This window comes from Daucus carota, chromosome 2 (assembly GCF_001625215.2).
Source record: "Daucus carota subsp. sativus chromosome 2, DH1 v3.0, whole genome shotgun sequence".
In the NCBI taxonomy this organism is placed as follows: Eukaryota; Viridiplantae; Streptophyta; class Magnoliopsida; order Apiales; family Apiaceae; genus Daucus; species Daucus carota.
In genome coordinates this window covers 25,070,707-25,097,259 of record NC_030382.2, presented here as the reverse complement: position 1 = coordinate 25,097,259, position 26,553 = coordinate 25,070,707, and the positions used below count along the sequence as shown (strand labels likewise).

The following is a 26,553-nucleotide window of genomic DNA, read 5'->3' as shown; positions in this document are numbered from 1 at the left end:
TTGATCAATCAACCATATAATCATCATATATAAACTTTTATCACTCAATCAATGCCATGAAATGTCGTAAATCTGTAATCTCGGATATAATGAACAACGGAAAAACCTAAACAAAAATTCAAACTCGCATAAGCAGAAACCAAACAAAATCTAGATAAATTGAGAAATTATTGAAAAGAACTAATAAATGAAGAAATGCATTAAAAAAAATAAAAAGAAGATAATTTTGAAGTTTTCCGTCGGTGAAAGCCCTTCACATAATAGACGGCTACTTCAACAGTAAAGAGAATGTTGAGGTTTCTTACGGAGAAGGTCGGGGAAAGTAATAAAGAAAAAAAATATAACAAACCTCCTTAATCATCAATATAAAATAGTTCAACTTATTTCAAAAATTTATTCTCGTACACGATTCTGATATGTAGTGTGAGATATCTCCATCTTCATCCTACAGAATATTTATATGAAATTTTAGAGTCCTCATTTTAAAAATTACATAAATTATAATCTAATAATTTTAATTTTAATTTTTTTATACAATATATTTAAACATGTGATAAATTAAAAATCAAGTTTTACAATATAATACACAAGCAGAATAATTGTTTTTACTAATCATGAAACATTTGTTCTACAATATAACTAATAAACACGGTAATGATAATAACTATTGTTAAAGTCTGCGGGCTCCTACGTTAAAAAAAGTTAGAGGATACTAAGGATATTAATGATTAATTAATAATAATTAATTTTATATGAATTTTGATAATCAAATATTATTTATAATTAAATTATAATACCAATGAATGATTGACGCAAATTTAATTGTTACTCGTAAAGCATAACTCCCGTCATACATACAAATTCAATTGTTACTCATAAAGCATAACTCCCGTCATACATACAAATTTAATTGTTACTCGTAAAACATAACTCCCGTAAAACATAACTCCCGTCGTGGCAAATATATACTAAGTTGGTATATACTAAGTTGAGATAGTCTATTTTAACTTATATACATATTAATCTACGACCAATTTGTATGTAATCCTCAACTTTGAGATATACTTAAGCTTTTTCCAAAAAGTCTTCCCATATTAATTTCTCAAATCTAGTTGATAATGCATGATTAATTATTCTTGTACTAATAATAATGTGATTCCGTGTGCACATAAATCATCCAATTAAAATCAACCTTCCGTCTATCACGACACATTGAAAAAGAAAAATTGAAAATAAAATTTGAATTAGTTAAGACTACTCTAAATTTTAACCCATACAACCAACTAATCACACGTATCGCCTTCTAGATAAACTTTCAAAGAAGGAAGAGATAGAACCGGGAGTTGGCGCCTACATAACTGCTTGATATAAGAAGTCATATAGATAATAGATTTGTATTTCAACAAAAAAGTCATATAGATTTGGACCACACATATTAAAGGTCAAGCTTCGTTACGGCAAGCAAAAAGGAAAGGGACTAAGCAAAATAAAATATAATACTTGGTTGTTACAAAAGTTTTAAGAACTTATATATCTTTTTCCTAAAAAAAAAACAAACAAAAGAACTTATACATCTTAATTAATTAAATACAAAAAGTCTTAAAAAAATCCATGTCAAATACAGATGACATTTGTCTATATAAACTCCAGTCTGTAGGCATATATCCAATGCATTTAACAAAGTAGATAAAACAATCAAACTCAGAAAAAGGGATCTTAGAGCATTGTAAGATATGGAAGTGGCAACAGCAACAAAGCTAGGGAGTTCTCTGGAGGTACCTTCAGTCCATGAACTGGCCAAGGAGAAGATGGCTGCAGTACCATCCCGATACGTACGTCCCGATCAAGAACCAGCTCTTTCCAGGCCCAATCCCGGACTTGAAGTCCCTGTAATTGACATGGAGATGTTACTTCACGGCGATAAAATGGACACTGAGCTGGAAAGGTTACACAGTGCCTGTAAGGAATGGGGTTTCTTTCAGGTAAGTAAAAATATTCATCTTATGTACTTCATATACTAAGATAATTGGCTAACAAGATTTTATGTGTGTGTATGAAGCTGACAAACCATGGGGTCAGCGATTCGTTACTTGACAGAGTGAAAGCTGAGGCTGAGAAGTTCTTTAATCTGCCACTGGAAGAGAAGAAAAAGTTTGGTCAATTAGAGGGAGATGTGGAGGGGTATGGACAAGTCTTCGTAGTCTCGGAGGAGCAGAAGCTTGATTGGGCCGACATGTTTTTCATAATCACCCTTCCTGCCGAGCTAAGAAAACCTCACTTATTACCGCAACTTCCTCTTCCATTCAGGTGACCACGAAGTTTCTTATCCTCTAAAGCATCGAACACATATTTATACTATTATTATATGTGCTGTAATATTTACACATATGCAGAGTCGCTATTGAGGCTTATTCAAGGGAGCTAAAGAGCCTGGCCATGAAAATTTTGAACGTGATGGCGAAAGCTCTCAGAATGAAGCCCGAAGATATGGAAGTGCTATTTGATGAAGGCTTGCAATCAATGAGGATGAACTGCTATCCTCCATGCCCTCAACCGGATCAGGTTATTGGACTCACGCCTCATAGTGATGCTGTTGGCCTCACCATTCTTCTTCAACTAAACGAAATGGAAGGGCTCCAGGTTAGGAAGGACGGTATCTGGATCCCAGTTAAACCATTGCCTTCTGCTTTTGTTATAAACATTGGAGATATTTTGGAGGTATGTCTACTACTCTACACTATTAATATTTTTAGTTTTTCGTTATTTAGACTGTTGGCTTGATCAATTGCTGTGCTGAATTTTTAGATTGTGACTAATGGAACGTACCCCAGTATTGAACATAGAGGCGTTGTGAACTCTGTGAAAGAAAGATTGTCCCTGGCTACTTTTCTATCCCCCAACTATCATGGAGATTTCGGTCCTGCGCCCAGCCTTTTCTCGTCCGAAACTCCTGCAAAGTTTCACAGAACTACTACTCAGGATTACTTGAAGGGATTGTTTTCTCAGAAGCTTAATGGGAAATCTTTTTTGGACACTCTAAGAATATAAACCAAATGTCCCAGGACACAAAATTTCGGCAGTCCTCCCATTCGAGAGTGTTGCTATATTTGATCTCTGCTTTCAGCTTCTCGGCCAGTCGTGAGAGTATTGAATAAAAGTTATATGGTGATCACATATTTTATTTGTCCAGTTGATATATATGTATTAGCTTGGTTTCATCAAATATACATATGTATGTGTTATGTTTGTTCGTAAGTTACTTATTGGTAAGCAGTAACAGTGCTTCTAATAAGAGCAAGTTTAATGGTTAGATGGAATTATTGTTATCGTTCACAACAAAAATGTGATTTTTGGTTGTAAAATAATACTTATTTCAAATTTAGGGACTATGGTCTTTAACTTAAAAATGGTGACTTAGTGCTTAAAACAAAGAATTACTCCCTCTGTCCCATTTAATTCTATACGTTTCTTTTTCACTGCTCGACACGCACTTCAATGATCTTGTAAAATATAGTTCTATAACTTATTTTTAAAATTTTCTTTTTCTGAATAAAAATATAACATTCAAACTTTTATTCAGAAAAGAAAAATCTTAAAAATAAGTTATAGAACTATGTAAAACAGGAGCATTAAAGTCCGTGCCGCGTCCCCGTCCCCCATGTATACAACTCAGGGGGACGGAGGGAGTAGATTATAAGTTACTTGACTTATAAGTTATTAAAAGTGTTTGGATAATTATTTATTAGTCAATTGTGTATTTGGTAATTTAAATTTATAAATATAAAAACTATATTATTCAAATAAAACAAACTCTCTTTATAAATAAAGTTTATTACATATTAAAATTTTAAAAACTTCATAATAACATGCAAATCACTATAAAAGATAGTAACATTTCTACTTCGAGCTTCTTCTGGCTTAAAAACTCAAAAGAAGCACTTATGCTTCTTTTGCCAAACACCCACTTCACTTAGGGTCTATTTGGGAGTGCTGTTAAAAAATTCTGTGTGGTCAGAAAAAGTGCTGGTAAAAAAAGTGCTGTTGTAGAAATCAGATAAATGTTTGGTAATTTTTTTGATATATGCTTATTTTAAGTTATAATATAAAAAAAATATTTTCTGTGGTGAGGTTTGATAGTAAAATTTGTAACCGTTTGATTGAAAAGCTAAAAGCAGCTTTTTTCAAAAGCATGGCAGGACTTGTTTTTTCTAAAACAGTTTTTCAGCTAAAAGCTGCTCGTAGAAAAGCTGATTGTAGAATTAACAAATAATTTTTCACATGTTTTTCAACAAAAAACTGTTGTGGCTGTCTGCAACAACCACCCTAAACAGTATCTTAATTTCTAAATACCTTATTTTTTTATCTGTAAATTTAGTTTTTTAAACTAACTTTACATCACTGAATCCATTGTATATATTATTTTATTAACTTTTCAAAGTAGCTTTATACCAAAGACTTTAAATGATACTCCCTCCGTCCCTTTTGGAAAAAAAAACACATACCAAAAAATACTTGATTGTATAAACTTTTTCATTAAATACCTCTGATTAATATCTTGAAAATGGTGGAATACCCCTACTTTATGTCTTGAAAACATGAATTCAACCAAGTTTTAAATAAGTCAAGCCTTGAAAATTGAAATTATGGAGATATATTTGAAAAACTATCATTAAATTAGTTTTGAAAGTATAAATGGACAGATAAATAGGGACAAATTTTCACTTCCAAAGTGGACAGATAAATAGGGACGGAGGGAGTATTAAGATATTAAGTGTTAACATCATTTAAGTGTTGACTTTAAATTTTTGTTCTACGATATAGTTCAACAAAATAAATATAACCGCCATCAAACTTGCAGTAAGGAATCTCAGTTTGTTGGAAAAGGAAGAGCTCTAATTGAAATTAGACGGCAGTTATGAAGAAAATCTCCAACCAAGGATGGTGAATGAAAATTTTGTATTATTAAATGGGTTTGTCTAGTGTGTGCTCATGGGTACATGTTAAGCTCAAAAATCCATGAATTTGGAGGGTTTTGATTGGTGTGATTGTTGTAACTGCAAGGGGGGTCCACCATTATTAGGGAGGGTAAGCCAATCAAAACTCTCCAAATTTATAAATTTTAGTGCTTAGCATGTGCCCATGAGCACACACAAAAAAAACCGTTATTAAATAAAGTAAAACACCTAAATGCATATATATCTCACTCATCACTTCAAGTGCTCCCGTGATAATTGTGCTTGAGCATGTGCAAAATGGGCAACCACAAAGCCTCTAAGAGCATCTCCAATGGTGCTCTTAAATCACTCTTTAAAATATAATATAATATTTGGCTTCTAGTGAGTTAAGACATTGAAAAAGATTTCAACTCCAATGCTTTTCTTTATACTTGCTCCTTATTCATATTTTATTCATATAAATGAGAGAGAATAGTAAAAAGAGAGAAATGTTGGAGGTAAAGTTGGAGGGAAATCAATATTATATTCATGAAAAAAAAGTTAAGAGCTCTTACATGCTCTTTAAAAGAGAGGAGAGATGATAAACTCTTAAATTTTTAAAGAGCTTCTAAGAGCCCATTGGAGCTCTAATTTTTGCTTTGCTCTTTAAATTTGAAGTTAAGAATTTATTTAGAGAGCCCCTTGGAGATGCTCTAACAACACATACTGGATATAAATTATACTCCCTCCGTCCCTCTGAGTAGTATACATTGGGGGACGGGGACGCGGCACGGACTTTAATGCTCCTATAAAATGTAGTTGTGTAATTTATTTTTAAAATTTTCTTTTTCTGAATTAAAGTTTGGATGTTATATTTTTATTCAGAAAAAAAAAATCTCAAAAATAAGTTATGGAACTATATTTTATAAGAGCATTGAAATGCGTGTCGAGCAGTTGAAAAGAAACGTATACAATTAAATGGGACAGAGGGAGTAATTAATATTGACATAGGTTTGAAGTACATTTTGACTATGATGGCATTATTGAAAGGTCAAAAATAAATAAATTCTAGTTAAAAAATCCTGACTTATAATTTATTAACTAATTTTATAGTTAATAAGTTAAAATTAAGAAAAAATTTGCTGAACCTCCGACATTTGAGGTAGGCAGGTTGCCAAACCATCAGAGCAATTATCAAATTATCATCAGAACAATTATCATTATATGCATGACAGCATGAGTAGAACCCTAGCTTCGTTGTCTTTGTCTGCATTATGAAATTCACCATCATTCTGAAAATCCATCTTTTTTTTAGCATTTTACCACTACTAGCACTATCCACAGGAAGTCCTTTTGTTAAGGGAGCTTTTCTTGAAACTTTATGACCAAGTAAAGATTAATCAAAAAGTCCTGACAAAAAAAAAAGATTAATAAAAAAGTATTAACAGAAGCATTAGCAGAAGCAATATCACTAGTTGTGTGCCGTGAAGCAATATTTAAATTATTTAAATCATATTTAAGATTAAAATGTCATCAAAATGATTGCACGTACCTTCACAACTCACAACCCTCTAATATTAATGCTTCCGAGTATCCATTACAACCGCTGATCTATCACCACTAATTGGGCGGACTAAATATCAATTAATTTGTTTCGATAATTATATTTAATAAATTACATGATACTATTCGCAACAAAATTATCAAATGTTTAAAATTTAAAGTTACATTTTGGAACTACAAACTAAACGAGGGTAGAAGATGAATATTGCGCCAAATTTTATCATTATTAATCAGGATAATTTAAGTCCATTGCAGCATCAGTTGGTTTATTGAAATATTTTACTAATCAATAATGAAGGACAAAATCTTTTACCAGCTTTAAGGTTTATATTAAACTAAAACATTATTGGTAGGGAAAAATGCCAGTGATAGAATATTTTAACAAATAATTCCAAAACCAAATTCAAGAAGTTTTCTTTTTGGGTCCATGCACCATTTCGTGTAATAACTTCTAAAGCATCTTCTAATAATTTGTTCTGTTCCACACAATCACTAAAGATTTGCAGGCAATTTGGTAGTATTTGGTATGGTACAGTGTGTAAGGAAAAGAACATAAAGTCATCCATATGTATGCCAGCATCGACAACCATATATAATAGACTTGCAATTCTACAAGCAACTGTGTTCATATACAATAATGCAGCTCAGTTGACAAAACAAAACATATCAGGCTTCTAGAATTGAAGTTTTACACAGCCAATATATCTAAACTGTCAAACAGCTATTTAATAGTAGTGTTTAAATTTGCCTTTTACATTCGGATTTCTTTTCCGAAATTTCTTTTTCAAAAGACTTTGGGCCTGTTTGGCCAAGAGGAGCAGAAGCTACTTCTGGCTTCTGCTTCTCTTGACCCGTTTGTGTAAAAAAGTAGAAGCATTTTTAAGAAGCCAAGAATGCTAGCTTCTCTCTCACAGCTTCTGCTTCTTTTCCAAACACTTTATTAACTTATTTACTTCTCACTTCTACTCCACTTCTTTACTATAAGCAAGAAGTCACTTATTTTAAGCTAACCCAAACGGCCCCAAATTATAATATGGTATCAAGTGTCGTGTTTGCCGAGCTGGGGCAAATCTAAACTACAAATCTCTTTTAACTTAAAACATCGACAGATTTTGTAACTTATGACTGTTAATTATAAATTAATTAACAATTTATGTAAATTTTTTACTCTCCAAAAGGTTAATGGTTCCCGCGCTTTGTGGATGTTGTACAGACTTAAGATAAAGTAGCAGAAAATTGAGTTTAAACAATTAATATCTATATTTCGAGTAGTGTTGATGACAAAAAAAATGGGAAATTGTTTTCAATTTTATTTCAAAGTGACTTAGCAAAAAGATGGCTAATTTTAATTGGGTGTTTGATGTTCATACCGAATGTTCCAATATTATGAGATTAAATTGAATAATTTTATGTTGCAAACTAGATTTGATAAAAGAAATTGGGAAATTCTTGATGGTACACTCATAGAATTGGCTTTTCTCAATGATATCATCGCATTTTTGACTTCTACCGATGGTACGCTCGTACTTTTAATTTACTCTCTATGGTACCCTCGTGTACTTTTAATTCACTCTCTATTGATTTCAAACTGTAAATCAAATTGTATATTTGAAATCCTTGAGAAAAGTTACATAAAATAGACCCTTAAATCATGTAAAACAGAGTCAAAATGAGTAAGATATATTCAAACTTCATAACCGAACTTTGTCATTAATATCTCACTCATTTTGACTCTGTTTTACATGATTTAAGGGTCTATTTTATGTAACTTTTCGCAAGGATTTCAAATATACAATTTGTTTTACAATCCGAAATTAATAGAGAGTAGATCAAAAGTAAACGAGTGTACCATAAAGAGTAAATTAAAAGTACGAGGGTACCACTGGTAGAAGTCAAAAATTCGATGGTACCATTGAAAAAAACAATGAGTGTACCATCTAGAATTTCCCAAAAAAATTTAGAAACTTTTTGAGTACTTAATTAGCATTTTCCCATGTTTCATACATTTCTTTATGCGGAGGAAGAATTGGCATGTATATTTCAAACCCCCGAGAAAACATTAAAAATGTGTGTGAATAAAGTTGTTTCATATATATTGATAACAACGTCCTTCTTATAAGTAATTAGCTACGACAACTATGCATGGTAGTGAAAGGGGGGCCAACAAGTAATATGAACCGTCCAACCGCTTCTTATCCGATACTCTATCCGTCCCAACCATTTGTATATATTTGGTTGGGACATGAAAATCAAAGAAAAGCGTAAAAATTGAGTTAAATTAGATACAAAGTAAGTAAAGTAGTGGGATTCATTTTTTTAATTAATAAATTTGAGATAGTGGAGAAAAGTAGTAGAGGTAATTGTATTTTTATTATCATAAAATGAAAATAGTGGGAAAACGTAGTAATGTAATATTGTTTTTATAATATAAAAAGTTATTATTTTTGGAATAAAAATGATGAATATCTTAAATGAAAAATTGTATAGAAATATGTGAGACGGGAGAGTAAGGAGGAGGACGACTGAAATGAGGGCAACATGATAAGAACCACATAATGGTATGCATTGACCGACCCCTTGTTTCTGACATCTCCATGAAGTTGTTACAGGGTAGCTCAAAACTTTGGATACCATAAATACCTCTGTTAGCACGGTGTCGGTGGAAAATTTGAATTGGGTGTTCGTAATCATATGAGTATATATGATACGTGTTCATAACCTCTTCTGGACGCATGTAATTAATATTTTGTCAAGCCGATGATGTTTTCTCAAATAATCATAGAGAAGATTCCAGTCATTTATAATCTCTACTTGTATTTCCAAAATATTAAGAGGGTACAACCTGCATAATTAAAGTTCTTAAAAACTTAATACTCCCTTCGTCCCAAAATAGTTGTCACATTTGGTTTTGTGTCGGTCAAATTGACTAAAGTTTGACTGAAATTTATTGATATTTTATCAATTGACAAAATAAAAAAAGTAGTCAATTTAGTCAATTTGACCAACAAAAATTGAAATGTAACAACTATTTTGGGATGGAGGGAGTAACAATCTAACAAAACATGTTCTAGAAACGGTAAAATTTTGTACAGTTCTTTGCTCAAAGGAGTAGAGGAGGTTGCTGAATATGATGATATACGTGTAAGCATATGCAATTTTCAAGAGGGTGCATGGTACTCCTCGGTCCCCTTTTACATGTCTCTTTTGAAAAAAAAATTTGTCCCAAATTACTTGTCCACTTCTCTTTTCAAAGCAACTTTTTGTATGTTTTTTCAAAATGTAACAACTTCCAATGTTTGACTAGGATATATATATACACAACTCTATTTAATTCATTACATTTATTAGGGATATGTATGAAAACAAGATATCCACCTAACATTTTCTTAAGATGCGTTATTTTTTCAAAAAGGACAAGTAAAAAGGGACGGAGGGAGTAACATAAATCCAGATCAGCTAAATGGCCAGAAGTGCGATTATGCAATATTTGTCGGTTTGATTATTGTTTGATCAGCTGCGTATAGATCTATGATTACGTGTGAACATGTACTGGATTGATTGTAGAAGCTGCAGATCGGACATTTTAATTTCGTGCAGTAGTTTCGTAAGAGATTGATTTGGATGACAAACTCTGTTATTTACGGTATTTCTTCAAATTCTATAAAATATAATTTTATATTATTTTTTAATATTTTTCTGAATAAAAATTTGACGTTTAAAATTTTATTAAAAAAATTTATAAAACCATATTTTATAAATATCTCAAAAAGCGTGCAAATAGTAAAGTAAACATAAACAATCTTTGAGCTTCGTTGTGTCAAGCAACAAACAGTTTGTCTAAGCCTTAAAACTATTTTGGACTTCAAACCAAAAAATAAATGTTTGTATTATAAGCAGGAAATGACTTAATATGAAATCAGAAATAAATCAAAATTGACTTAAAATCAGAAGTCAATTTCACCTACTTTTTTCTTATACTTAACTTTTAACTTTTTTATATAAAATGTATTCATAAATCCTAATAACAGATAATTTTTATTTTTAATTTATATTTTAAAAATACATCAATCATTGATAAATCAGAATTATTCGGACAAACATTTTAATCACTAAACTTATCACATTAAATAACATTAATGTAATAAATCATAATTTCATGTTGAGCCAGCCATTTGTCCAAACTTGACTTTTGTGTTATATTATGACGGAGTGCACATGTTAAAGTTATATATATGTCGGATAATTACACAAATAAATAATTTTACTTTAAAGTCCAAAATGATATGTTTTAGCCTTCCAAAACGTCTTCTCAGCAAAACAATCAATGAAGACAAAGGTATAATTCAAGTTTTAGAATATTTTAATAATGCACTTCCTTTGTTCGAAATTTTTATCTTATTTATGATCAAATTTTGACTGAATATAATAAATAAAATATAAATAGAGATGTATAAAATTTGTACCACTAGAAAATCAAATGGGACAAATTATTTGGGACAAAATTTTAAAAAATAAAAAATAAATGATAGTCAAAATACAATCAATTCGATCACAAAAAAGTCAAATGGGACAAATTATAAGAGACGGAGGAAATAATTTACAGGTATTTTAGTCGATTGTTATATCACGAAAATTTTTACAGAATAAATTTAAGTTTTGCATAATTTCAAAATCTAATATAATTTAATTAGATTTCAACAAGTATAAAAAATAATGCAAGATCTATCGATATTTTATGAAATTCAAGAAAATATATATATCAGTTACTTATGATAAAAGTCTTAATAAATACTTATATTAAGTTATATTTAAATACGACATATGTGAAAATTTAAGTATAACAAAAAAATTAATTGGATACTTTAAATCATTTAAGACTTTGATATCCTTTATTAAATACCATCATATTCTAATGACTATTACAAAATATCAATTGACCTAAAATACTTATATTAGAATTAAAAAAAAAATCTCAATATTAGTGTTAAAAACAACTTGTTGAGGGAGAATTTTGGTAATTAACAAAGATGAGCGATCGCTGGAATAAAGATATATCGTAGTGGTGATATGACGGGAATCCGCCACAGGACTTTGATGGTTGTGTGTTTTAAGGGCTGGCTAAAAGTCAGAAGCTAAAGGAAAAGCTCGAGAATCAAAGGTGTGTTGGAAAAGAAAGAAGTGAAGTCGCAAGAAAGAAGACCGGAAAGGAATGAGACATTGCTAGAGGCTATAAAGAAGCAAACCAAAGTCAAGAGGAATGAGACATTGCTAGAGGCTATAAAGAAGCAAACCAAAATCAAAGGTGGTAACGAGGAAAAAGAGGTAGGATATCTTGGATGCATACAGGAAGAAGTATGAAAATATTCATGACTATCATGAAGTGTTGAATGATATGATAACATCTGTGAGCATTAGAGTTATTAATGGTCATGACTAGCTAATCAACATAACATTTGACATGGGGTCAAAGCAGCATTTATAAGCATGTTTCCACTAATCCACTCAGAAGGCTTGCACTTACTGAACTCTTTGTGTTAAAGAACAAGAGCATCTCCACCAGAAAGCTTGAAAATGAAATCTTCCGAGACATGGTGGTGGAATGGATTATTGATATAGGTCTAGAAGTGCAAAATGTGCCTCATGTCATCATATACTTCAAAGATGAAATAATTTAGAGTATGAGTCTGAAGGATAAAAGCTTGTCTACTTGCAAAATCAAGACAATGAAGTATTTGGAGGGACAACTAAAGATGAAGTGTGCTAATACCAGACAAAGAAGAGTAGCTGCTGATTTCTTATATGCATACAGGTTGAACTTTGTTGCACTTCGAAACAAGAATCTACTGAACATCAATCGAGAACCACGGTATCCACTACCTCCTCTTGATCCAACTCAACCCATGAAAGATGAAACTCCTGTTGTAGCCTTCCATCCTACCAAAGTCACTTTCTGGAAGTACAAATCAGTGGAAGCATGCACTCTATCCCTTGAAGATATTGTAACTCTTTCATCTCGAGACATCAACAAGGCGATACTCAGAGTAAAGCTATGTTCGGTCGCAATTTAATCAATAGACTTAAGAAGAATTAATTATCTATTGTTAAATCGAATGCCAAATAATCTAAGATTAACAACCAATCGGGATCTATATCAACTCAGCTTTTATTAATAACTTTAAGAACTGTTACAAAATTTTCTCAAGAAACACAGCCGTTCTCAAGAGCTTCTAGGTTACACAAAAATTATTACTCTTATTGATAACTTTAAGAACCGTTCTAAAAGAATTCTCTGAGTATACAGATGAAGAAAGTGAGCAAATGAATTTAGATGATGCTCTTCAACTTATTTTGGTTGAATCTCTAGACTCTGTCATGTACAATGTTGTTGTTAATTGTACAAATGCGAAACAAATTTGGGATACACTAGAGATCATAAACGAAGGCTCAAAAGAGGTTAGAGAAAACAAGAAAGAGATACTGATGGCCATGTAATTGGAACTAGATGGGTCTTCCGTAACAAGTTAGATGGTGATGGCATTGTCGTGAGAAACAAAGCCAGACTGGTCGCAAAAGGTTATTCCCAAGAAGAAGGAATTGATTATGATGAAACCTAGCTATGCTCCAGTTGCTTGTCTTGAAGCAATCAGAATATTTCAATCGTACACTGATTGAAGCTGCAAGAACAATGATTTCAACAGGAGATGACAACAACGATGGTGATGATCCAGGCAATGGTGGAAACACTGGAGATTCCACTAATGCTAGTGGTGGATCATCAAGTCAACCTGGCAGCAACTGAGGGGGAGCTAGTGGATCAACTAGTCATACACTTCAGCTTACTGATTATACTGCTGAATCATCAAGGTCACATCTTCCAAGGGAAAGGATTTGGAGCAGAGATCATCCCTTTGATTTAATAATTGGTGATCCTGATGCCGGTGTCAAGACTAGAAGTGCTACGTCTAGGGCTGTTATTCGATCCAGGCGAGCCGAGTTTCGAGCCGGGCATAATTTGAGCCAAGCCGGCTCGTTTAAGAAAACGAGCCTAAATCTTTGCTCGAACTCGACTCGTTTATTTTCACGAGTCGAGTCGAGTTGGCTCATTTAGCTAAACAAGCTGATTTTAACGAGGTGGGAGAGCCGGCTCGTTTAATTTAACACTAAATCGAGTCTAAAACGCTACCCGAATCCGACTCGTTAATTTTCACGAGTCGAGTCGAGCCAGCTCGTTTAACAAAGCGAGCCAAAACCTCTGCCCGTACTCGAGCTCATTTAACTAAACGAGCCGAGCCGAGCCCATCAAAACGAGTTCGAGCCGGGCGAGCTCGCGAGCTGTCCGGATTGAATTCCAGCACTAACTACGTCTAACGAATGTTTATTTTCTGGTTTTCTATCTCAATTGGAGCCAAAGAAAATAGATGAAGCATTTGCTGATCCTGATTGAGACAAGAAGTCTGGGCCCTGATTCCAAGGCCTAAGGGTAAATCTGTAATTGAAACCAGATTGGTCTACCGGAACAAGTTAGATGGTGATGGAATTGTTGTGAGAAACAAAGCCATACTGGTCGCAAAAGGTTATTTCCAAGAGGAGGGAATTGATTACGATGAAACCTATGCTCTAGTTGCTCGTCTTGAAACCATCAGTATATTTCTTGCATTTGCTGCACACTCCAACTTCAAGGTTTATCAAATGGATGTGAAAAGTGCATTTCTGAATAGAAAGCTTGAAGAAGAACTATATATTGAACAGCCTCCTGGCTTTGAAAATCCAGAATTTGCTGACTTTGTTTACTTCTTATTCAAAGCTGTCTATGGACTCAAGCAGTCACCAAGGACATGGTATGACACTCTCTCTGAGTTTTTATTGAAAACAAAATCACTAGAGGTGTCATAGACAAAACTTTCTTTTATAAATTGCATGATAATGATATGATATTTGTTTAAATATATGTTGATGATATTATTTGGTTCTACTAATGATAACATGTGCAGGAGATTTGCTAAGTTAATGCAGAGTAATTATGAGATGAGTATGATGGGTGAATTGTCTTACTTTCTTGGTCTTCATGTAAGCCAAAAGGAAGATGGTATTTTCATTTGCCAATCAAAATATGTTAGAGATCTTCTGCGAATGTACAATCCAGAACACTCTTCACCGGCAAAGACACCCATGGCCACTGCCACAAAGTTTGACCAGGATAAATCTAGTAAGAAATTTGATATCACAAGATATCATGTTTGCAACATGTTTGTGTGTTGGGTTCCAAGCTGATCCTAAGGAATCACATCTTATAGCCGTCAAAAGAATCTTTAGATATCTTAAGGGTACACCTGGTTTAGGTATTTGGTACCCTAAGAATAATAGTTTTGACTTAACCAGCTATACAGATTCTGATGATTATGCAGGATGCAGGATTGATAGGAAGAGTACGTCTGGAAGCTGTCAGTTTCTAGGACGACGTTTGGTTTCCTGGTATAGTAAGAAGCAGTACTCTGTGTCTACATCTACTGCTGAAGCTGAGTATATAGCTGTTGGAAGCTGCGGTGCTCAAATCTTGTGGATTAGGAATCAATTAAATGATTATGGAGTTGTAGTAAACAAAATTCTTATATTTTGTAATAATACAAATGTCATACCCATTTCCAACAATCCGGTTCAACATTCAAGAACCAAGCATATTGATATCAGGTATCATTTTATTCGAGAACATGTCATGAATGGTACAGTGGTGTTACACTTTGTACCCATGACTGAGCAAATTGCTAACATCTTCACTAAACCATTGGATGAATCCACTTTCTCTAAGCTGGTTTGTGAATTAGGGATGTTAAATATGACATAGTTCTCATTGTATATATTTTTCATATGCTTTATATATTTTTGTGAATTTTCTGTGTAATTATATCTGTGTTATTAGATTTTATATGATAATCTGTATACTATCTGATAATATTTTGTGTGATTATACATGTTTGTATATTAATCTGTAATTCTCTAAATGCTTGTGTACTCCCCTGTATTATTCTCTAGGCATTTAGATAATTATCTGTAATTATTTTGTATGTTCCAAAATTAATTAAGCATAAATATTTGAATTTAAGTTATTTCAGCTTATTAAATTAATCTTAAGTTCATAAATATTTATATTTAATTAAAGTTGGAATTTACAAAATATTTGTGTAATATATATTATTATTTTTATTATAGATTTTTGATTTTAATTGCAAAATCTTTTATCTTTTAAAACATATTAAAAATCATATATATATATATATATATATATATATAATTATATCTTCTTTTTTCTAGGTTTAAAAACTCTCGGCTAGACAATATTCTTCATCGTCTTGCGGTTTTAGTTTTCACAACTCGGTAGGACAATATTCCATATTGTCTTGCTGCTTCGAATTTTCGTTTAATTTTATTTATTATAATTGTCTTAGTTTGGCTTGGTGCGACAATCAGTGGTGTTGTCTTGCTGCGTTTTATAATGGTTCCACTTGAATCGGCACGACAATTTCGATAATTTTCTTGCCCGAGTCAAGTAACACTCCCCACAAGACAACTTTCGCTATTGTCTTACTCTGTTAGTTTAAAACCTCCTCAAAGGTTCGGGGCGGCAATCTTCTTATTTGTCGTCCCGACTGTTTTCAAATCACCACACAAGACATTTGTGTCATTTGTCTTACCTGTTTAACACATACCCCTAAGACATTTCCAATTGTTGTCTTGCCCATTCACTTCATCTTCACCATCGCGTATACACACACCGATCACATATACACACACTTCGATTTGCTCCGTTCTTTTTCAAGTTTTTTAAAAACTCTTGCTGGGTTTCGTTTTCAAGCATTCTTTGCTTGCTGGTTTACTTTGTTTTGCTCGAATCTAAATGAAACTCTGCCCAAATTTTGTGTGAAAAATCGAACTGAGTTCGTGTGCTATTGCTCGATTCGTGTTCGTTTTGAGACTTCTTGATTGTGCTTGCCAGTTAACTACAAATTGCTGTTGAATCAGAGAAATCGAAGGTGTTGAGTTTGTTTGGCATTTGATCCGATTGCTTAAATTGGGTTTTAGGGTTATTAGTGTTAAAGCTTAGACCTCTCAATTGATTTAAGGCCTTGTTTGGTTTTGGGTGTTTGTGGATATAATTTGAATTAGGGCTTTCTAAATTAATTAAATTTTCATTCGATATTATTTTTATAATTCGAATTATTTAACTAATTAATTAATTGTCAATTAATTGTTAGTTAAAATTTACGAGAAATTTGAGAATTAATATTTTATTTGAAAATTTATAGCTTAATTCAATTTTTAATTATAAAAATGAATGGCCAATTCGATATTATCGAGACGAACTATTGTGGTTATTTGGATCTGGAGATTTGCTCTCAGCGCTTTAGACCGTGGATTCGCTTTCTGAATGAGCAATGTCTAGTCAGCAAGACAATTACAGCATCTGCTCCGATACAAGTGGACCCCTTGTATGATTTCTACTCCACTGTAGTCAACTCTACTACTTTTGATAATTTCATGATAATTGGTGAAATACATGGAGGCAAGAGGATTACTATTACCACTGATGATGTGAATAGAATTCTGGGATTCTCACGGGACAATTTTGCTGATGTCCCCTCTAATGATGAAATCATACAATTCCTTCAGAAGATCAACTACCTGGGACAGATATTCCTTCCAAAGATGTCAAAGGGTAAGTTAAGGGTTGAGTGGGATGTTTTCTTCGATACCTTGGCTAAGGTATTTGCTCCCACTGATAGGAGAAACTTTGGCAATATATATATCACATTCATTTTTTTAAACAAATTAAATTTGCATAAATAAATACCGAAAAAATATCGTTACCATCCTTTTGTAAATCCAATCTTCTCCATCAGTAACTGAAATATTTGTCAAAATATACTCTTAAAATTTATGAAAATTTTAAAGTAATTTCCTCCCCCTCAACTTTTGCATTGATGACTTCTTTAGCAACTTCGTCAATATTAGTCTCATCAGTACCCTCATCAGTAGTGGGAATGTAATCAGTATCTAGTATATCATCAGTAACTGAATTACTACTTCATTTCTCTCTTGATCAGCCTTTTCATTTTCCTCCCTTTCAACTACTTGATATGCCCATATGCTCAGCAATTATTCAGATTTGAGAGCGCTTGAATGCTCTCCAGTGTTGACAACTGGGTTTTAACATATTCATTAAACCTTGAGCGTCCATTATTCAGAATAAAAATTCTGCTTCCAGAACCCTGTAGTCAACAATAGTGATTAGTTAAAATTTTTAAGAATCCACACTTGTTGGATCCTTTTGACATGGTAACTATTTTTAACCACATAAACTTTCTTTGTTCCACATAATTTATAGCTATGAGTCCCATCAGTAACTGATTTATTTGCATTACAAGAACATGAGGCATAATTGTCATAGAAAGTTTTATCAGTTCCTGCACGTTTATAAAATTTAGGAATAGGATCATAATAATAATTTTCATATATATCATGATAATCAAAACGATTTCTAAGAGAATGCCAATAGCTACCACAATGAAGACATGGATTTTCCTGTTTAAATTTCATTGTTTTACCAGCTACATCAGATCTATGTATATATAGCTTTTGGCTTCTTCTTGTTTTTCCTGCAATCAATAGCAAGATGATTACAATTACCACAATTATAGGATTTCTTCCTTGGTGCAAAAGGAATATACTCATAGTTATTTGCTCTGCCTATTCCTCGCTTGGCATTCCTATTCCTTTTAGGAGTTGTTCTAGGTTCATGTCTTCCTGTAACTTCACCTAGCTTCTTCTTGAATTGACCATTTGTCATCAATCCAATGTTCTTACCTGTTTTCTTCTTTTGAGCATTAGTGAGTGTCTTCTTGACATCATCATTGCTCTTATCTGTCTTCATTATGAAAACTTTCTCCGTTTTCTAGATCTCATCTTGAGATGTAACTTTCTCAACACACACAGGATTAGTAAAAACCGTATTTGATATTTCAACAGGTTTATTAGTACTTGCTTTAACAAAAATGTCTTTAAGATTCTTTTTCTTGATATCATTGTTGTGATCTTCAAATCTGTATCCTAGACCTTCTAATCCTGATCTAGTAGACATAGTTTCATACAATCTCTTCCCTATGCTCTAACCCAGTTTTTTATCCTTTTTTTTCAACAACTAATTCTTTTTCCATTTGTTCATATTTAAGTCTAAACATGGATTCTGAGTTTTTAGCAATCTTGCAGTCATTTTTCAATTTATTCAACACAAATACTTCACTTTCTAAGAAGTCATTTCTCCTTTTGCATTCATCTATCTCACTTTTTAATTAGTCTAGTATTCTCTAGTGTTTGTGTCTTAAAACTAACATGCAATAATCTTAAGAAATATTTTAATTTGTACGTATGATCAATATCAAAGTTATAAATTGGTTCTTGTACGTACCTTAATAGTAGAGGAGTCATATGTGGCTTGAGTTTCTTTAAAGCTTGCCACTAGAGCATAGCTCACATCTTCTCCTTCTGGATCGGAAGATGATTCCATCCAGTCTTTGGTTGAAATGAAGACTGATTTTCCTTTTCCTCCATTTGTTTTGGGCTTTCGACGGTCTTGTGCAAAGTGTCCTATCTTTTCACAGTTGAAACACTTTATTTTTAACCAATCAACTTTTCTTCCTTTGATGTCATTTGATGATCCAGAAGAGTTCTCTTTGGTTTGATCATTTCTTCTGTCTCTTCCAAATAGTAATTTCCTTTACCCTTTTTCTATGCAAGCCATGATTTCCTGCATCTTCGCTTCATCGGATACTTCATCTGCACTGTCTTCAGATGAGTCATTAGTAACTGATAAGATATCAGTCTCTGATACTTGAGATCTAACTTGTTTTCTAGGCTTTTCAGCGTAGCTTCTCTTTTCCTTTACTGTCATAGCTCTCGGTGCTAATGAGTTCTCTCTATTTTCCTTCCTAGCCTTTCTTTGTTGAACCTCTAAGTCATGAGTTCTTAATATTCCATATATTTCATCCAGAGACAAAGAGCTTAGATCATACCGATGCCTTATGATTGAAGTCTTTGTGTCCCATTCCTCAAGTAATGATATGAGAAACTTTGTATTGGAGTCTTCAGCATCACATTTCTTTTCCAGCAAGAGATAAATTGTTCAATAATGTAAGTAAGCGATAATATGAGTCTATGAGATCTTCATCAGTATTTGTCTCATATCTCTCATATTCTTTGAATAAGCAATGCTCTTCGATTTCTTTTGATAGCTTTTGTTCCTTTACATTGAGTTTTCAATGTGTCCTGCATCTCTTTCGAGGTTTTACATGCAATTACTCAGATTTAACATCGCAGCATCCAGACTATTATGAAGAATGGATCGTACCTTTGCATCTTAAAGGACTTCAAGTTTTTCTCCTCGTGTCATCTCTGCTTTCTATTTGTCTACGTAGTGTTCAAGAGTCGTTCTATCTTGAGGAATCAGTTTCTTTGGAATACGAGGACCATAAGTAATCCTATCGACAAAGTCACAACCTGCGGCTTCGAGATACAACATCATCTTTACTTTTCAGGTCGGATAATCGTCTTTGTTGAGGAATGGAATTTTGAGTGATCGTGTTTGGTTGTTGACATTCTTGATCTTTACTGGTACAAATTAACCGACCTGGCTCTGATACCACTTGTTAGGTTGAGATTTCACACAAATGACTTAAGCGGAATTGTTTTATTGTTAATCTAATGTCAAATTGATATTGAAAAACAATCAATTAACTCAAAAATCAACTCATCTCTTATTAATTATACAAGAACTGTTACAAAACACTCTCAAGAAACACAGCTGTTCTCAAGGGCTTCTAGGTTACACTGATATTACTCGTGTTGTGTATTCTACTTTTAGCAAAGCCTAATCTTTGTGTTTATATAGTACATAGCTACTAAAAATACTAACAAGATATTCACTATCAAAAATTATCTTTTTCTATGTATATCATACGTGATAGAATACCACTCTATAAATAAGCTCTTTAGTATCAATCTTCTTTCTTTTCTTGTCAAACTCGATCTCCAGATACTAATGATACTTGATACTGACCAAGTATCCACATACTGATAAGGTTTCATCAGTTTTTGATGCGGCCATCAGTTTCTGTTAACTGTATTGTTCCCTGTCGCTTCATTATGATGATCTCCTAATGCATAAATGAATCTTCCTACGTAACATCTGGTCCAGAAAATGAAACTGAGAAGTTTTAAACTGAACTGAATGACCATTATCTTGAGTTACTTTATTGATATACAGTAAATTGCAATTAAACATAGGCACAACAAGAATATTTTGAAAGTTAAGATTTGATGTCAAATGTATTGTGCCTACACTACCAGAAAAACATAATCAAATAACGGTTTTTTCTCGTTGTCTGAACCTCTACAAAAACAAAAACAGTGGTATATCGAGGCGTCGTCTGATACACACCTCAGGCAATGATGCGTACCATTGTGTGAGATCGAGCAACACAATAAGTATACATTTAATAGAGGGTTGTGCCACACCCAGGAACAACAATGTGATTCTTAGGCAAAATATTGTTATAAACATTTCATACCAGTAGTCAATTTCAAAATTTGTATTGTTAGTAAGACTATCCTCAACAGTTTTAGTAATTTGCTACAATTGTTGGTAAGACAATCATACAACGAAATTTGGAAAAGAAATGCTTGTTTTCGACTATCTAATATAACGGGTTTAGAGCACAAGTACGCTTGTGCAAGGACATATTACGATACACTCGGGTAATATAATAAAAGATTTTAACATATTTTAAATTTTAAATATGAAAATATTTATTCATAACATGCATGTACATTTAAAAAAAATTGTATATGCCTTTATTTTTGTGTAATCTATTTATTTGGACAACTGGATGTGCGAAAAAATGATCAAAATATAATTTTTAACAAGTATGGATTGAGAAATTTGATATTTAGAATTTCTTTACCCACACTAATAATATTTGAATCTATTTATTGTAAATTTAAATATATTAAATTTTGACTAGCTAGAATTCCTATTCAAAATTTCTCAATTCTCCAAGTGTATCATTTGATGAAACCTAAAATTTCAAATAAAATAATATTTTCAAATAGGTCATAATAAAATTTCAAAAACATATCCACTTTACAAAGATTAAAACCACTCTCATCTAATTTGAACATGACTTTTATAAGAGTGTAACTATATAATAATTATAATGAGTTAAATCATATAAAATCAACACAAGTAGGCATTTAGAATGACTAATTATTAAAATTCTCATGGTCAATATTATTTATAATATACAAAGATATCTCAAATCCCAACAAAATCTATGAGAAATCTTAAAGACTCTATACCAATCTTGTGACATTTTATCTCTAGAAGCCGCATAAAATTAAAATTTGATACAACCCGTTAAAATTTATGAACTATGTAAAATCCCATTGAAATACACCCCCAACACTTTGAGCGCTTTGAGGGAGGATGGAAATAATATGAGACTAATATATTGCAGTATTATTGGTGATCGAAAACGGAAGTGCACTCAAGCCACAAGCTTTGCTAGTAATGCCTGAGCCAGTTTCCGGTTACGGTGAGCTGAGCAGGGAGAAGTGGTGCTGACCAAATTGAATGTATCACAGACCAAGGCACTTGAAGTACTTGTGTAACTTTCACACGGTGTTATGCTACCTTTGTAGCTCCTTCACAGTTCACACAGCTTCAAAAGATGGCGTGCTCTCTCGAAGTTACCCAACCAGTCAACGGCTAACATCCAGTATTGCTTCTTGTTACATATTCTGCCCGACTCCCATCAAACTATGTGCATTGAAATTAGAGCAAGAGAGACGCCAAAAAAGGTATTAGCAAGCAGAACAAATCCTCCATTTAACAAGCACATAAGTAGCTTAGCATTTACTAGCCATATAATCTTAACTCACAGAATTCAGTACTACCACAACAGTCATTGGAAACAACAGGAATTCGCAAAAAGTACACCAAATTAACTAAAACGCAGACTAACACAAGAATACATGATAACTTGTATAAGTAGAAAGAGTTTAGATCAAAAAAACCTGAAGGAAACGCTTTGCTGATGCGTATTCCAGAAGAGAGAAGTTGCAACCTGTCAATATAAGTACTTGTAAAGAAGTGAGTTCCTCCAAGCCTATAAGCTCTGTCAAACCACTAGAATTTGTAAGGTCCAATATCTCCAGCCGTTTCAAATCAGATAGAATTGGTAATCTTCTTATAGACCAACAACGAACTGCCTTTATGGTAATCAAATTAGGAGGAAGTTTTACAATGGACAATAGATTACGACAATAACTAATATCAAGATTTTCTACATTCGTGAGCTGACTAATATCAGGAAGAATTTTTAACATAGTAGCCTTCCTTGCATCTAACATTCTTAAACTTGTAATCTTCCCCAGTTGATCCGGCAATTCCTTTAGCTTATTACAATGATAAATATCAAGAATTTCTAGTGACCTCAGTTTGCAGATGCTGTTAGTAAGAATTTCAAGGTTTTTGTTCCCACCTAACCTCAGCTCAACAAGATTACCTAGACAACAAATAGAATATGGTAATTCTGAAACACGTAGTCTCCAGGCGTCGAGGACTTTTAGGGATTCAATGTTCCCCAAATTTTTAGGTAATACTTTAAGACTACTACAACCACTAATAGTTAGAACTTCCAATTTTCTCAACCCACAAATACTGTCCGGAAGGCTTTTTAGAGTTGTGCAATACCCTAAATCCACGTAAACAAGACTCGGCAATCTTCCAATCGATATGTGGACCTCTTCCAAACTAGTACAACACTGAAGATTTAAACTTTCAAGACTTGGTGATCCAGAGAAGTCTGGTGTTGATACTAGATTTGAAGAACCCGATATGTTCAGAGTCTTTAAGTTTTTAAACACCTGGGGAGCCTGTAAGAATAATGGAAGAATTTAAATTAGACATTTTTGTACAAATTATTATATATACATGATATGTACACAGAGGACCTACTGTGTTTAAGTCCCACATTGTTCTCATTTTTTTGTGAGGCAACTCAAGCTTAACTAGTTTTTCCGGGTAAAATTCAGAAGGTAAACATTTCAGTGGACAATAGAGCCAACGGAGCCACCTCAAATCTTCAAATGTTTGTTCAAAGCTTCCAGTGAGATTCACATTGTTGAGGTACAAAAATCTTAATTGAAAGGCATATGTTTAGCCTATTTGTATTTAAGAGTATCAACTCAACTCTGATAAGAAAGAAAGTAAATTAGCAAGCACTATTGAAGAAATCCGTACGAAGAACGTCAAGTGATTTATTAAAATCATATGTCTGAAGAATTTCAGGATGCTGCTGCACACCACTGAAAGAAGTTCATTAATATGTTCAAGCCTCAGTGTACAAATAATATTTGTAGCACGTCCAGAAGTCCAGAAGGTATAAAATTTTAATACTTTATTTATTCATAAGATTCCAAACTATTTCTACTTATGAAGAAGAACTACGAAGACAAAGACTCGACGAACAAGCCACTTCTCAAATATTTAATTGATAAAGAATATTTGATTCAGCTAGATACAGATGAACCAGACAGTACATTTGTGTGTCAGCTACTCAGATTAAATATTCTGCATCAACAATAGGTGGTCGTTCAATCAAGACAAAGAATCAGATCTTTTAAAGGAAGTCAGAAGACCTGCTGCTGAAGAAGTGCTCAATATAATTATTCTTTTAATTAATTCACATCTCAAAATAATTATATAAGTTATGTAATTTATTTATTAAATTAATTCACACTCGAATTAATTTAATTTATGAATTTATATAATTAATATAATTAAGTGGATAATTATTGAATTAATTATATATAAGAAAATACAATTTATATGGTTTTTGAGCACGGTATGACAATCTAATTGATTGTCATACCGCACTATGTCACCTGCCATAGTCAGGAGGCATGACAAACCTTTGGTTTGTCATACCGAATGACTTAGGCATGACAATTGTTCATTGTCATACCGAAGTCACAAGGTATGACAATGCCTTGGTTTGTCATACCGTTTGTCATACCACTCTACCTTAGCCACCAAGTATCAATTGTCATACCTTCCCACTGTTTGTCATACTGTTTGTCATACGGTTGTCATACCTATTCTAAGAGAGCATGACAATGCTTGTAATTGTCATACCTTCCCTTGGTTTGTCATTCTGATTGTCATACCTTCCCTTAGATTGTCATACCTTCTCACTTGTGCCATGACAATGCTTCTAATTGTCATACCTTTTGTCATAGCACTTGTTTAGATTGTCATAAAGCTTCCTAGAGTTGTCATGCCTAGCTTTGTCATAATAGTTCAAGGGTTTGCCTATATATATGGCTTCACCACTTCATTTGTTCTTGTTCATTGCATTGTAAAGCTTTCAAGTTGTGCTAAACTTGCTATTGTTATATCCACAGTTTTATGTGCTTTGATCATTCGGTTGTTTTAATCCGCTAAGTTAGAATACTTCCTGTCAAATTTATTCTACGAACTAGTGGACTTTAAAACGAACCATATTAATTATATAACGACTTAAAAATTGTTATATTAATTAATTTAAATCTGATTAACAAGTTAAACTCCAATAAGATTATTCCGCCGCGATTATTTTGTGACGATTGTATTCAGCCCCCTTCTACAATCGTATCTGGACCTAACAATTGGCATCAGAGCAGTTGATACCATTTTCCGTATCAGACCCTATACACACTCTGTAACGTCCAAATATTTTTTATTCGAATTAATTTTATTCCAAAAATTAATTTTGATTTAAAATATTTTTCTTTCAAAAATCCAAATCTCATCCAAACACTATTCACTTCAAATTCAAATATTTTTTAATTCGAATTAATTTTTTTAAAAAAAAAAATTAATTTTGATTTAAAATATTTTTCTTTCAAAAATCCATTTCTTATCCAAACACTATTCATTTTAAATCCTTAAAAATGAGTACACAAAAGATCAGTAGCATTAAAATCCCACCGTTCAGCAAGGAACACTTTGGCCTATGGAAGAGGCATATGTTATTGTTCCTCCGCACCGCCAAAAGAAAATATATCGGGATATTAAACAAGGGTGTTTCTACTCCGATGAATGTCATATTAGCACACGAAGAAGATGGTGTGTTAATACCTCATCAGACTATTCCAAAAGAACTTTCTGAGTACACAGATGAAGAGAATGAACAGATGAACTTAGATGACGCTCTTCAACTGATTTTGGTTGAATCTCTAGATCTGGTCATGTACAATGCTGTTGTTAATTGTACGAACGCGAAGCAAATCTGGGATACACTAGAGATTATAAACGAAGGCTCAGAAGAAGTTAGGGAAAACAAGAAAGAGATACTGATGGCTCAGTATGAACAGTTTGGTTCCAATCCCGGAGAAGGGATTTCAGAAGTGTTTATCAGACTTAATAATTTGATAAATAATTTAAATCTGAATGGGAAATACTATGACACTAAAGAGGTCAACATGAAGTTTCTCTTAACACTTCCTGAACATCTAGAACACAGAATCACTGCCATCAGGGAAAGCAGAGATCTGAATGAGATTTCTCTGGAAAGACTCTACAGAGTTTTGAAAACTTATGAACTGGAGCAAGTTCAGAGTAAACAGAGATATGGTTGGGGTAAAACACAGAACCATTCGAGAGCTCTAGTTGTTGAGTAACCTGTACCGGAAGAAAAGAAGGATGTTGTTGTTCCTTCTAAGACCACTCAGGAATTTGTTGTACCTGAGATGGGTCAAACTGCTTCTTCCAGTGGTGACGAAGAGTTCTATACAATGGAAGAGCTTGAACAGTTAGAAGATCAATCTCTATCACTGTTTGCCAAGAAGTTTGGAAACATGAGATTCAGGAAGAACCCCTCCTACAAGTATAAACCTACTATCAACAGGTTTCAAAAAGGAGGTTACTCATCTTCTAGAAGCAAAGGAGGATACAAGACTGGGATGG

General features: G+C 32.9%; 2 protein-coding genes across 2 annotated transcripts; both read left to right on the top strand.

Annotated features, from left to right (window-relative positions):
- The first annotated feature begins 1,589 nt into the window (after positions 1 to 1,589).
- Positions 1,590 to 3,386, top strand: LOC108206060 (oxoglutarate-dependent flavonoid 7-O-demethylase 1). The gene is made up of 4 exons (XM_017376234.2): positions 1,590 to 1,982; positions 2,060 to 2,307; positions 2,394 to 2,718; positions 2,806 to 3,386. The coding sequence occupies exons 1-4, from the start codon at positions 1,734 to 1,736 to the stop codon at positions 3,046 to 3,048; spliced, it is 1,065 nt and encodes a 354-aa protein (XP_017231723.1). The 5' UTR covers positions 1,590 to 1,733; the 3' UTR covers positions 3,049 to 3,386.
- An 8,861-nt stretch (positions 3,387 to 12,247) lies between these two features.
- LOC135150474 (uncharacterized) lies at positions 12,248 to 14,768 on the top strand. The gene is made up of 4 exons (XM_064086787.1): positions 12,248 to 12,548; positions 12,799 to 12,985; positions 14,000 to 14,320; positions 14,489 to 14,768. Exons 1-4 carry the CDS (start codon positions 12,248 to 12,250, stop codon positions 14,766 to 14,768), a joined length of 1,089 nt encoding a protein of 362 aa, XP_063942857.1.
- The last annotated feature ends 11,785 nt before the right edge of the window (positions 14,769 to 26,553 follow it).